Source organism: Protopterus annectens, chromosome 9.part0, assembly GCF_019279795.1.
Source record: "Protopterus annectens isolate FY-2018-M chromosome 9.part0, PAN1.0, whole genome shotgun sequence".
Lineage (NCBI taxonomy): Eukaryota > Metazoa > Chordata > Ceratodontiformes > Protopteridae > Protopterus > Protopterus annectens.
Window position 1 is genome coordinate 927766580 of NC_056743.1, and position 15107 is coordinate 927781686.

Here is a 15107-nt window from a genome sequence, read left to right on the forward strand (position 1 = left end):
AAACAACAAAGTACAGTGTCCATTGCAGTTAGGGCCAGCCTTTGGTCAACTGATGCCTTAGGCAAAAGGGCTCCACCACCCAGTGACCCATCCTGGTCTGCCTACACCATCCAGATGACTTTTTTCTTCCTTTTTTCACAGTTTGTCTTACTCTCCAGTTTTTCCTGTATTCATTCAACATATTTAAAAAAAAATTTCTTTACTACAAAAAATAAACAAATAAATACTGGAAAAGCACCCCTGCTAGAGTGGCACCCTAGGCAGCTATCTAGTCGGCCTATGCCTAAGGCCAGCTATGGTTGCAGGACTAGATTTGGGCTCCAATCATAACCAGCTTGTTATGTGTGTGGTGCCAAGGGGGAAATAGGCTAAAGAAAATTAGTTTAATGATGATACGTATTGTTTTCTTTCTTATTTCCTACTAGTAATACATTTGGTTACCAAAATTTGTGTAACCTTATAATGTTTTATTCTCTCTTCTAAATGACAAAGGAGATAAAAAAGGGAAACTGAGTGCAACTACTGCTTGAAATGTAAAATATAACCTACTGAATCTCCTGTGCTAGAAAGTCACAAAATGCCAACGCAGTGTACTTCAAAGAGGCTGGAAGGCAATTATTGCTTCATTGCAATCTTAACATTTAATTACAATTTGTCTTACCATGAATTCAGACACTTAACTGGTTTACACTGGGTTGATGGGTATCTTTTATTAAACATAAAACTCTGATCAAAATAATATAATTTAACAATATTACTAACACTGACTGCAAACACCTATCTTAAATCATCTCCACTGCAGATACCTTAGTCCTTCTGCTTTTTTCTTCCTACACTAACCTTCCTGCATTTTTTCCCTCTGCTTAACCCTTCTCCTTACATCACCTGACTCACCCAAATCACTATCCCCTTTTTTAGCCTAATATACTTTTTCATGACAGTTACTTCTTTAAACACCTATGGAACTTCAAAGAATCCATTTGTACAACTGAGCCTACAACAAACCAGGCAGTGTGAACAAGGCCAAGGAACAGCTCGTATACAACAAACCAGGCAGTGTGAAGAAGGCCAAGGAATAGCTTGTATACAACAAACCAGGCAGTGTGAAGAAGGCCAATGAATAGCTTATATACAACAAATCAGGCAGTGTGAACAAGGCCAAGGAATAGCTCGTATGCAACAAACCAGGCAGTGTGAACAAGGCCAAGGAATAGCTCGTATGCAACAAACAAGGCAGTGTGTGAACAAGGCCAAGGAATAGCTTGTATACAACAAACCAGGCAGTGTAAACAAGACTAAGGAATAGCTTGTATACATTGACATAATGATAATTAGGTAGCGGAGACTCCCTTACTATGACATTTTACATACTTAACTCTACAATTTATACCTCTCTTTTTTCTTTCTAAGTATTTGAGAGCACAATCTTTTACTAAATAATTTTTCATGATATATATTTTTTTGTCTTTTATTTCAAATTGCATGTCTAATTTTATACTACACCAGGTAAATATTGAAACTATTTTCACTCTGTAAATGTTTCTACCATTATTGTAAATTGGAGCTTTTCTCTGAGGGCCACCACAGTATCAGGGCTTTGGCTAATTCAGACTACCCCTTAAAGAGATATAGGTAGATAAATTAATTACTTAAATACATTTCTCAAAAAGACCTCCTCCCAAAGGTACAGCGATCTTGTTATTAGTTAATGATATTTAGTGATGTTGGGAGATTTTCTTCCCAGAAAACACTATTTTATTAAATACATTTTCCAACAGGTTAGTTGGAAACATCCATTCAATTAAAATGTATCAGTTAACCTATCCATCATGAAGTGTCTGAATATCATCGTTACAGGTCTGAGGCATTGTTTCAGATAGACAGCTTTTAGGTTTTTGTTTAACAGCTTCATAATGTTAAAGCATTTTCCAAATATTTGTGTGGTGAAATATAAAAATAATGCAATGATGCAATGATCTATAGACACAAAACATACTTCTATTTTTAATGGGTAGTCATATCTTTAGTAACAGTTTGTAATGCTGTGCTGTTTGACATACAGGATAAACTGTACATTCGTGCCAAAAACAATTATATCCCCAGAATTACAAGAGATGACAGATGTAGTCCGAGTGCACTAAGGAATAACAAAGAGGTATGTATGCTGCCATTTTTCATCAGTATGTTTTATTCTGCCTTAAAGTGATTATTACTTTCATTAATAATAAACGGTACTACAATAAAGGGTTTTAATCCAGAGTTGAGCTTCAATGGGGACTGGGTGACCAATCAATATAATCTGTTGTTGTGGGAAATCAGATACATTTTTTAACTTGTGTGATGCCAACAAACATAATTTTGTAGGATGATTTTTTAGCTATGGTTTCTGCTCAGCTCATACCAGCCTGATAACATCAGGAATTTACTCCTTCATAATTATATCCTGAACAAATGAGAAATGTAAGTGAAAGGGGCATTTTTCACAGGTTTACCTTTATATGTGTGTAGTGCATACATGTGAAACTGGATTGTGCAAAAGGACGTTTTCCAGTTTTCATATATACAAAAAAAAAATGCATTGAATGTGCAATGAGCAAAAGCACAATGACATTCACTCATTGCAGATTCGGCATTTTAGGTGCAGATTGCACTACAGTGGGGATTGGGAAATGGACCCTTTTCCCACTGTAGTGCAATTTCAGTGTTAGAATATTAAAGTGGGGGGGGTGGAGGGTACAGCGGGGCTTGCCCCCCTGCATTACATTATGTGTTCAACGTTGGAGTTCGAAACTTGGCAAATCTGCTGTTCGATTTGCTGAGTTTCGAACTTGCATGATGTTGGAAATCCAGAATTCGGACTTTCGGTTCGCTCAATGGGCCGATCGACAACATGATTTTCAAGATTTCAAAGGTAAACCTTTTCACAATACAGGTGTGAGGGATATCTGGCTAACTTGCCCCTTAAGCCATCCCATCCCTGATACTTGATATACAATGCTGTGAATGTGAAAATGTGATGTATATATCAACAGATATACACCATGTAGACTTCCTCATTCTGTAGAATCATAGAAACAGGATTATATGAAGTTACTAGGCTACTGGCCCCGAGGCCCTTATAAGCCTAGCCAAGAGTTTAGCCCATGTTTAGACAAGTCAGCACCTGATGCCCCTGTCCAGCAGGGACACGGGTGGAATCCCAGGGGTGTATTTCCTGTTTCCCATCCAGTTATAGGATCATTGTACATTGACTCCAGTTTACCTAACATTCTATCTAACCTAGTGGTTACATGAATAGTGTTTATTTTTTTTATTTTTTTACTAACCAAGAACTGAAACTACATCCTGAATTAAACTGGGGTGATAGGTCAATGAATGACCACAGAATGTATCAACCATGGGCAGGAGGTCTCCATTTGTTAGAAGAGCAAAGAATCATCACAGAGTGTCACGGCATGATCTTTCAAGAAAAGTAGCTTATGTTCAAAGAGTGCACTGCTACTGTGTCTAATGGTGCCGGAGGCTCACCTAATGTATTATGGGAAATGAAATGGACATAAATGGGAAAACTGCCATTCTAATGGTAGTTGTGTTATTTGTTCCTGGCTTTGATGAAAATGTCTAGAATCTGGACTTTAGAAACATGCTCAAAAGGCATACTGAAGTATAAGGAATCTGATAAAAAGAAAATAATTTAAGTATAGATGATAGGTGTGAACAATATTTTTAGAGATTTACTTATATAGTATGAACTACAACATTCTAGGCACTGCAACTATATTCAATTAAAATACTCATGTCACCAGAGTTTCTTAAAATGCACATACTTACACATGCCCAATAACAGATGACAATGACTCTTCTCAATATAAAAAAATCCATAATGGGAGAAAAAGATACTAAAAAATGTAATAATAATGAAGCTGCATTAGGTTAAAATATGGCACACGCAGTCATATTCTAAAGTAATTATAAATGCAAGCATCTTACTTCTTCCCTTTTGCACTAAGACTGATGAAGTTACAAAGTCCACATGCAAGCAATGTGTTATCAAACTTTTAGACCATCTGATTGCTGCCAACAGCTTCTACCTTTGTAAGAAAAATGCAATTTGTTTTATACTGTTTCTATTATAGCAATGTTTTACTGTTGCTCACTGTTCATGTAATCAACATATTAAATGTCATCTTCTGAATGGCTGCAAAACTAAACCCTACAAAATCTAGATGTCAGTAAAAGACTAAGAACAGCAACCCCCCCTTAATAATTATATCCTGAAGGTTTGTTGGGTTTATTTATATGACTAGCCAAACCTCAACATTTTAATTGACTTTTTTTAGAATGGACACTGATATGACCAGAAGTTTTTGTAGAACTTTCTCCTTCGTTTCTGTTTTAGGTGCCTTAATGGCTATACTCTTCAAATTTACAAATCAAAGCATGTAAGTACTAAGCTTATCATGGAACGCAGCATCTGTAACATCTGAGTTGCAGGACTACTGCATTCTATAACTATCTGAGATATTCTAAAGGAGCAAAAATGTAAAGTTGTTTTTGTTTTTGGGGATTCCCATACAGCATGTACCCATGCAAAATTATGTGACTATAACAAAATTTTGCTTTTGTATCCTTCATTGTATGAAGAGCTGCTAAAATCATCAGCAGCTTTGTTGAGCACTTCCCCCTCTGTGTCCTAACATTTGAACACATGCAACAAGCAATTTCCTTAACTTTGAGCTCACACCCCTCCTTCACTTTTCCTTGCAGCAATATGTTGTGGTCTATGTCAAAGGCCTTGGTGAAGTCCAGGTAGACGGCATCGGGTCTATATCAGATTGTCAAAGTTTTAATACTTCGAATCACTAAAGATCAAACCTTAGTGATTGAAGTCTTAAAACTTCGAATCACTATAAAAACATTTTTAAAAAAAAAAAGGTGTAAACAGGGGGGGTAAGTGCTTCTGCATCCCCCCACACCCCCGCTCTTTAAATATACCAACTCTGAGATTGCGCTACAGTGTAGGAAATGGAAATCTTCCATTTCTGCACTTTATTGCCCTGAAATGCGATCTCGGAGTTGGTATATTTAAGTAGCAGGGGGTGTTAGGGGGGGCTTGCCCCCCTGTTTACAGCCTTTAGGTTTTTCTTTTTCTGTTTTAAAAACGCTTTTATAGTGATTCGAAGTTTTAAGACTTCGATCACTAAAGTTCGATCTTTAGTGATTCGAAGTATTAAAACTTCGACAATCTGATGTAGACCCGACGGCATCTACCTGTATTCTGCTGCCAAATTCTCCAGTAACACAGTTATAAGCCTAGATGAAGTTTAATTGATGTCTTCTGTTTATGAACCCTTCCAGAGTTTTGTAATTAAGATTTCCAGAAAAGAATCCAGTCTTTCCTTTAGAACTGTCTCTATGACCTTCTCTGACTTCTTCTTTTTTCGGCTCTTTCCCGGTTAGGGGTCGCCACAGTGGATCACCTGTCCACTCATGATCGGCAGTGGAGTTTTACAGTGTTGAGTTGCCAGCCTGCCACCCAACCTTCCACAGAAAGCACACACCCACACATACACACACTCAGACCTAGGGCCAATTTAGAGTGTCCAATCCACCTACAGCATGTCTTTGGGATGTGGGAGGAAACCGGAGCACCCGGAGGAAACTCACGTGACCACAGGGAGGACATGCAGACTCCACAAAAAAGGCACCCCAGCCGAGGATCAAACTGGAGAACCTCTTGCTGTAAAGCGACAATGCTAACCACTGCACCACCATGGCCATGACCTTCTCTGACATTGATGTTAATTTAGTAGGCCTGCAGCTTTCTGGAGTTTCACGTGACCACAGGGAGGACATGCAGACTCCACACAGAAGGCACCCCAGCCGAGGATCAAACTGGAGAACCTCTTGCTGTAAAGCAACAATGCTAACCACTGCACCACCATGGCCATGACCTTCTCCGACATTGATGTTAATTTAGTAGGCCTGCAGCTTTCTGGAGTTTCCCTGCACCCCCTTGTACAAAGTAACCATGCATACCACACTGCCTTCTAGTTCTCTTATTCAGAGGTCAGTGATCAACTGGAAAGAAGCTCAGTCAGGAGATATGCCAGCATATTAGCTGAATTTTTAAGGATGTTGAGAGGTAACTCACTTGGTCCTTCAGCATCATCTCCTTATGGAAATCAATCCATTTAAAGATCGTCCATATATATCCTAATGTTTATCTACTGCTCTCTCAAATATGCCCTCCTTTTCTTTACAAGGATGAAATATTCCTTCAGTACCTCTCCTTTTTCACATTCTTCCATAATCTACCTACCATTCAGCCTGGCCCCCCAAAATATGCAAACATAGTTCTTTTCTTAAACATGTTGACAAAAGTAGTGCAATTTGTGTGACCATTCTCTTAAACCTTTTATATTACTTTAAACATTACTTTTCATTATACTTGTGGTATTTTGAAATAAATGAACCTGGGGAGGAATATATACACCGACACAGAGATATATTACACATGTGTATGTATGTGTGTGTGTGTGTGTGTGTGTGTGTGTATATATATATATATATATATATATATATATATATATATATATATATATATATATATGACCCTCTTGACCACTTCTGCCAACTTCCTTTTAGCTTATTCCATTCTTTTGTTGCCTTTCTATTTGCCCCCTTTTACTGTATATCCTCCACCACCCCACTCTACCACCTCTAATGTACCATCTTTTACCCTAATCACCACCCTCTCTTTTTCCTGTAGTGCCACATTGGTCTTCTCCTCTTCTTGCCTTTTTTGCCAAACCCTAAATTAAACAGTGGAATAATAACTACTGATTAAGGTTAACTTTGCTTGGATCCTTGGCTAAGACCACATACAGAAGTCTATCCTTCTCCTGAACTGGGACACATTCAGTAGCCTTCATAATTTTAGATATTTTAGATTTAGTTTAGAATAGGTGGATACTTTTATTCATTCCTTGCATTTGAGGTTTAATAAAAGGGGATATCCACAAAGAGTAATACAAGATATCATTCCTGAAATTACTTTTATTCATTCCTTGCATTTGAGGTTTAATAAAAGAGGATATCCACAAAGATTAATACAAGATATTATTCCTGAAATTCCGATGGATAAAAAGCCAGACGTTAATGAATGGGGCTATTTACATGCTGGTGGTTTAATCTTTGGACACTAATGAAAGTAAAAATATTGTCAGAAACAACTGAAGATATTAACAACAAATGAAGAAGTAATTAAGTGGGTGGGAAATAAACTGATACTTATTAATAGAAGAGGTAAGAAGATTAAAAATATTTTGAAATATGAAATGTCTGAGTGTTGAACAGAGCAATGGTTTCAATAAGAAAGGCACTTTTAAATGCCTTGATTGTTCTATGTGCAGCTATATATTTGAAGGTCCTAATTTTTGGTGTCAACTGTAAGAAAAAAAATTATGCAGTTCCTGGATATTTTACTTTAAGGCAACATATACTGCATATGTAGCAAAGTGTTTATCATGTGGACTATTTTATGTTAGTAAGACAAATAGGGAATGTTGAAAGTGCATTTATGAACATGTTTATGCAATTAAAGTAAAACATGATAACGCTTTAGCTAAGCACTCAGTAGAATGTTCTTTTTTAAAAGTTTTTTTGTTTTGTGTAAAAGATTGTGTTCCAGTAGAGTTTAATGGTGACAGTGAAAGTGAATTGGAATACAGGGAGCTCAAATGGCAAATAAAGTCGAATGCAAGTAATTCCTCCAGGATTAAATGCAATAGTGAATTACAAGGTTATTTTAAATAAGTAAAGGATTAAAAAAATGTAAATAGAATCTAGGGGAATTGTATATGAAATGTTATATTTTATAGTATTTTTTTTTTTAGAAAAAAAATGTTTTCAGTGTGAAGGTCATGTGATGTGTCACATGATTCAAGTCTGAACACAATAAAAACAGAAGTTTTTTTTTAATATGAAAGTTTATTCTGATGAAGACGAGGTCGAAAGCATTTAATTAAATAGCTGAGATATACATTACTCTGAGTTTTTTTATTTCCTGGTTCCCTTCCAGTTTATATAATTGGAAGTAGCTAATTATTTTAAACTAATATGAACTTCTGGACGCTTTTAGTACTCTGTACACAGTAGTGACCATTAAGAAGAACTTGTGCTTGGCATACAAAATTTGAACTTGATATAACTTCTCAGCTGGTAGCACCAATCCATTGATAGTTGCTCCTGCTGAAACATACAATACTAATAGTTACCTTGTTTTATTTTAATCTACATTGTCTTCTGACTGAAAGGAGAATAGCCCACTTAGTAAACATATCATTATACACACTGGCCAGGGGCTATGTCCGTGTTTACCGAGCTCTTCTCAAATACTAATCACTCATTTACACACCCATTCATTTATCAGTGCCAGCTTCATCCATTTAAAAATATAAGGGAGTTGGAGCTTCTGCCAGCAAGAAATGGGTGCAAGGAAGATAACTAGTCTTGGAATCCAGCTCAAGTTATACATACAATGGAAGGGAGCGCACAGACATATGCACACGTGCACAGTGACATACTAAATATAACTAAGGATAATTTAGAGGACTGCTTGATCAAAAGCTGGCATATATTTGAGATATAGGAGGAAACTAGAGATCCAGTGGAAAACACACACGCACGCACACAAAGGGATGAACTACACATTGCACACTGAAGTACCCTAGCTGTATACATAAAGGTACAAAAATGATTAGTTTTAGGTAACTTTCTTGAATAACAACTAAAGAAGCAGACAAAAGAAATTCTCATTGATACCAGGAGGTAATAGTTTTTCCATATCCGCTGTCAATCTCCAATCTCAATGTCACAATTTGTTTTTTCCCTAAATTACAAAGGTTAGGGCAATGGAGTCACATGTAACTGATTATGTCAAAGCATTACTTTGTTTTGTCTTTCAGAAATGCTTGAAAAAGATATTGCTCATCCTGCAGTTCTACAAAAATTTGCTTGGTGCGAAGAATCTCCTAAAAGGCTTTGACAACAGCCATCTGTCCCATGTCAAAACAGCAAAAGAGATCATGGAGAAACTTGGCCAACACATACAGGTTCAGGATTGTGTTTTACTTTTAAACTGTTTGTCTCCTGTCAGCTGATACCCTCCTCTGGGTTCTGTTTCCTGGCATTAGTTAGGTTTAGTACTAGATTGAACTGTTAATGTGGTGTGGAAGCAAAAGGTTTAAGACAGTACTGTTCCCTATATTTTAAATCTGACTGCACCAAGCAGGAACATTACTGCAAAGGAGAGCTGGAAAGCATGCATATTGTTTTCTGTAAGTAACAGTAAATCATGTCCTCTGATGCAATCAGGAAGAATAGTGGTGTCACAATAACGATGGACAATGCATTACATCATTTCAGACAAGAGAGGAGAGTGACAGGAAGTTATTTGGTCAACACTGTTGATGACCTTTCTGAATGACCATCCAGTGATATACTTTGTATAACCAGCCCTTCCATACACATGCCAGACGTAGTGTAGAGTAGTTAAACATTTCTGTCCATGTGTATTAAAACACAGATTTACAGGACAGCTGTGGGCAGAACCTTCATTTTATATAAATGTGTGTGTGTATGTGTTATGTGTGTGTGTATATATATATATAGATACATATATACATATATATATGATACATATATATATATATATATATATATATATATATATATATATATATATATATATATATATATATATATATATATATATAAAATGGATCTACCCAAAAAAAGTTAACATGACAATAATACTGACAGCACTATTTCATATTTTTATTTGTTTGCTTTTAGATTTTGTCCCAGAGCAGGAAAATAATGTTATTAATATTATTTTGTCACCTATGTTAGATTGACTTTTTTCGTCTCTATATATATCTATCTATATGGACCTTTCTATCTGATCTGTGTGTTCCTATTCAGCTTGAAGTATTTAGGACATCACACAATAAAAAATAGTCAGCAGGAACAGACTACTAGTACTTTTATTCTCCCAGGTACTACAACTAACATTCCAATCCTAAAGGAATCATAAGTTGCCCTAAAGACCCTACCCATCTTAGCTTCTACCACCCATTCCATTAAGCGATTCCACCTGTGAACCACCTTCTTTATGAACAACTACTTTCTCATATCAAGGGTAATCTATATACCCCTTATCTGCTGGAAATGCCCCTCATTACTGCTCTGTCTTTCTTGCCAGGATAATCATATCACAATTTCAGTTTTAGTATTTTATGTGCCCATATCATATTCCCTGTCTCTCCTCTAGGAGAGGTCTTCTGCCTCCTTCGTGTCAATTCACGCTTGCCCCTCTTCATCTACAGCAACCCCCAACTTGTGTGTCATCTGTCAAACTGATACAGTTTTTCATGCACGACCAATGTCACAGATGTATATAATGCATAGATACAGTTAATAAATAAGGATAACCCCAGGACTGTTACCTGTGTGATATCCCATGTCACCTTTTTTTACCCTGTGATACCGCACTGATTGTTTTCCATTATCATAACCATTTATCCACCCATTCACAGTTTGCTACTCACTCTTGCCTCTGTCAACCTTTCAAGAAACCTACAATATAAGGCAAATCACAAAGCCATCCAGGGAGACCACATCCACTGGGTCATCATTGTCTCCCTGCCTGCTGAGCTATGCATGGAGCTGGATGAGGCTAATCCACCAGGATCTACTCACCACAAATTTTGTTGGAATTTATTCAGGAGCTCATTTTGTGGCAAGAAATATGTAAGCACTAACTTCAAGCCTGTTTCCAGCATGTGCCCAATAATGAATCTGACTCATTGGCCTTTAGACTGCAGGGCTGCTATTTGCTCCTCATTTTCTAGATCAGCACCATAACTACTTACCTCAGATTCTGTGGACCATGTCCTCCCTAAACATTTTAGCCTCAAGTAGTGAGCTGTTTCTGCAGGGGTGGTATGCATCATTTAAGAGACTAGAATGCCTACCACAAGGAAATATTGTTTCTTTGGAAAATGTTCTTTGGTGTGACCAAAGGAATCTTTGCCATTTACAGATGGCCCTATCATCTGTTCTGTCTACTCAAGACCACCTACAAGCTTCAGGTCTGTCATATTCTTCTCTTTAAGCCCACTGTTCTGCCTTGGCAGTATGCTTTCCTTGAGACTAGTCTTTGGCATCTAGGCTATGACAAAGCTCTTTCTTACAGGTTTTTTGCACCTGAGGTCTCCAAGGAAAAATCTTCCTGCTTGATACATAAATTTTGCTTTGAAACAGCTGACCAAATCACATTCTAAACATTCCAGTTCAGATTACTTGAAGTACCTTATATGGAAATTATGTTCTTTTTATCTGTCACTTTTTCTGATTTGCAAACTCTGACATACTCTCCCCTTACAAGGTTTTCCATGATGATTGTGTTGTTATGCCTATACATCATTCATTCACACTAAAGTCAGGTCTTTAAAGGAAAAGGTTTACTTCTTTTCATTTTTCAGCACCATCAGAATTCTGAGGAGGGATTGATAGATCTGATGGACCCAGATAGTTGACAACTATATGCTTTTATAGAACCCAGCTAATAAGGAAGTCAGATCAGCTTTACATTGTGTTATGTTAGATTTTATAGAGCGGCATTTGTTGTTTGATAAGTTAGATTGGTTGGTTTATGTTAGATTATACAGAGCTGCATTTGTTTGATAACTTTGATTGGTTTATGTTAGATTTTACTGAACTGCATTTGTTGCTTGATAAGTTTGCTTGGCTGGTTTATGTTAGATTTTACAGAGATGCATTTGCTGTTTGATAAATTTGCTTGGGTGGTTTATGTCAGATTTTGCAGAGCAGCACTTGTTGTTTGATAAATTAGATTGGCTATTTTATTTTAGGTTTTACAGAGCTGCGTTTGTTGCTTGACACATTACAATGGTTAGTTAATGTTAGATTTTTCAGAGCTGAATTTGTTGTTTGGTAAGTTTGCTTGGTTGGTTTATGTTAGGTTTTATCATGTTCTGTTCTATTGCTTGTCCTGCTGTCTTATACGGAAGCAAGAATGGTCTGTCTTTGGACTCCTTTTATATAATATAGCCCTGTCTATTCCTGCCTTAATATAAAGTAGGCTGTTGTAGTTATTATGGTACTTGTATAATGGGACCTCAAGTACTTTGGAATGTCTGCAAAGCAAATGGCAGGTATTGTCGATACTAGATTTTTTTCCCTAAGGGCAGTGAGGGTACATGCTGTCAGAGTCTGCTACACACAATTACTGTAACTCTGTTAATATCTAAAACAGGAATCTTCTTTGTTAGTAGAAATGATAAAGTTCACAGTGAAGACTCGATCTGAACCTGTTGTAAAGTGCTAGACTGGTATGGCACCACCTAAAACAACTATCTATCCCTTGTTGATCAGGTTATTCCCACTAGGCTGGTAGCTTCTCTTCAGGGAAGACCTGAGGTGGTATTTATACTACTAGGGGAAATTTATCCAGGGCACTGGGGAACTTCCTCTACAATCGTTTACAATCCATATTTGTGGAAGTGCTAGCTCCAGATCTGTGCACACATCTAATTCCTAGTGCAGTGGCAGTTGGGAGGATGGTGTGCGAGATGGAGGACTCAATGAAGGGAGTTTAGGTGAATGCCCCCTCAAGGAAACAGGATACAGAAGGTGCAGAAAATTTGGAATTATTGACTCAGAAACAGCTTTTTGGCAAAACAGTCGAATCAAGCAGACAGGAGTGTATAGTTACAACCCTCCAACTGGGAGAGTTTTGGGATGATTTATTAAAAATATAATTAATTTAAGTGAGCCAGAAAAATGGAGTGTTGTGGAGGGATACTATGGACAAAATACAGGATAAGAACACAGAAGTAAGATTAGAAGAAGCTAATGTACAGTTAAAGAGAACATATGCAGAAATAGTGGTGACTACACACATTAGGAAAAGGAAAATAAAAAAAGAACATGCAAAATAGAAAGTTTGTAGAAAGGATACAAAGTAGGTATGGGACAATTTAATATTACCATTGGGAGTGAAAACACAAGAGGTAAGAGTTTTCATTTTGATTAACAAAGAAATCGGAGAGCTCCTCCATGAAAAGAGACATGGAGGAGCTCTCTGATCTTGTAGCCCAGGCAGGTATGACCCTAGCCCTATGTAGCATCCTGCCATCACCCAGAATGATACCACAGTACAAGGATAAAATGATTGACTTCAACAATTGGCTAAGCTTCTGGTGTCATTCTAAGGGAATCCAGTATCTGTCTGCCTGGGATGACACGATCGACAGACCATGCTGCTTTGCCAGAGATGGCCTGCACCTGTCACCCTTGGGATTCCGAATACTGGCAAAGGCTCTTGCCACCCCTATACTGCCTTTTTTAGGCAAGGTTCAAATGACAAATTCACCACCATAACAGGTACAAGCAAGCAAAATCTGAGGGTAATGCTACTCAATGCTAGAAGTCTAAACCTCAAAATGCACTCATTCGAGGCACTCCTTAAAATGGAGAACATCGACATCTGTGCAGTGACAGAGACCTGGTTCAAAGCTCCAGAGAGCACCCCTGTATTACCAGGCTATAATTCATACCACACCTTTCGGCCACCAAACCCGGACCGAAATAATAAAGGTGGAGGCGTGTCCATATTCATTAAGGATATCCACACCTCCAAGCTAGTTGCTCAGCATAATGCATCCGAGATTATCCAAGTTCAACTAACTCTGGGCAAAACAGCAATCCAGATTGTAGCTTGCTACAGATCCCACACCATGCCCCAGGATTCCCACTCCTCTTTTCTTGATACACTGGAAAATATTAAGGTACAACCCAACACCCTAATAATGGGTGATTTCAACTACCCCACCATTAACTGGGAAAACTACTCGTGTACCAACTCTTTTGCTCAACATTTTCTGGAATTCATCAATTCCAACACCTTGGATCAACTTATCCACACCCCCACCAGGGGCAGCAATATCCTAGACCTGGTCATCACCAACATGGGCGACCGGTGTTCCACACCAGAGGTCACCTCCTCGTTGGTCAGATCCGACTACAAGCTAATCACTCTAGACATCCACATCCCACTCCCACCCCCCATTAGGAAAACTACCGTAAAAAATTTCTCCAAAGCCAACTTCACGCTTCTTAAGACAGAAGTGGCAAACTTCACGACACCCATGCAGATGGGCAATGGAGGTATGACTGCTGAATCCTACACAAATGCACTTTATAAGCACTTACACTTGTGCATGGATCGTGCTATTACTAACAGAACCAGGATGCTATCCTCCAAAAAAAGGAAGCCAATCTGGTGGTCTTCTGCCATAAACAAACTCTACAACAAAAGAAAGAAACTGTTGCAAAAAAAGAGTAAAATCCCACGATTAGAGGAACTCCCTGGTCAGCCTCAGTAAGAAGCTGAGATCCCTCATAAAATCCTCCAAAGCTAGTTATGAAAACAAAATCACCACTGATTCTAAAGACAACCACAAAGTATTCTATAGCTATGTCAAGAATCTCAGTGGGAACACTCAGATCTGCTCTGAGTTACAGCACAATGACACTAAATATACAGAACCAACTGATATTGTCAACATCCTGGCAGATAGGTTCAGTGCTAACTTTACCCCCCCTCACCCCCTAAAGGGCCCATCTTTATTCTGGAAGAATGCAAAGTTCCTGTAATCATGGCTGCACAGGTAAAAACATCACTATCCAAAGCCAAAAACACAGCATCCATGGGACCTGACAACATCCCAGGCTGCCTTCTACATGAACTGCAGAATGAACTGGCACCCCACCTAAGTACCATGTTCAATCATAGCTTCACCTCAGGCTTTGTGCCCATTGAATGGTGCACCACGACGGTTATCCAACTCCACAAAGAGGGGGCCACAACAGACCCTGGGAATTACCGCCCCATTAGCCTGACGAGCTTGGTCTGCAAGGCCATGGAATGTATCATCATGGAACTCATAAACAAAGACATTGGAGATCTCCAAACTCGGACCCCACACAGTTCGGGTTGTAAAAGGCAGATCATGTCT

At 38.1% G+C, this 15107-nt stretch overlaps 1 protein-coding gene across 1 annotated transcript in view; it reads left to right on the top strand.

The window, feature by feature from the left end:
- IL23A (interleukin 23 subunit alpha) overlaps positions 1-15107 on the top strand; it is a 39419-nt gene that overhangs the window by 15548 nt on the left and 8764 nt on the right. The window contains exons 2-3 of the mRNA XM_044083669.1: positions 2063-2155; positions 8970-9116. Of these exons, the coding sequence (XP_043939604.1) occupies positions 2063-2155; positions 8970-9116 (240 nt within the window). The remainder of the gene's footprint in view (positions 1-2062; positions 2156-8969; positions 9117-15107) is intronic.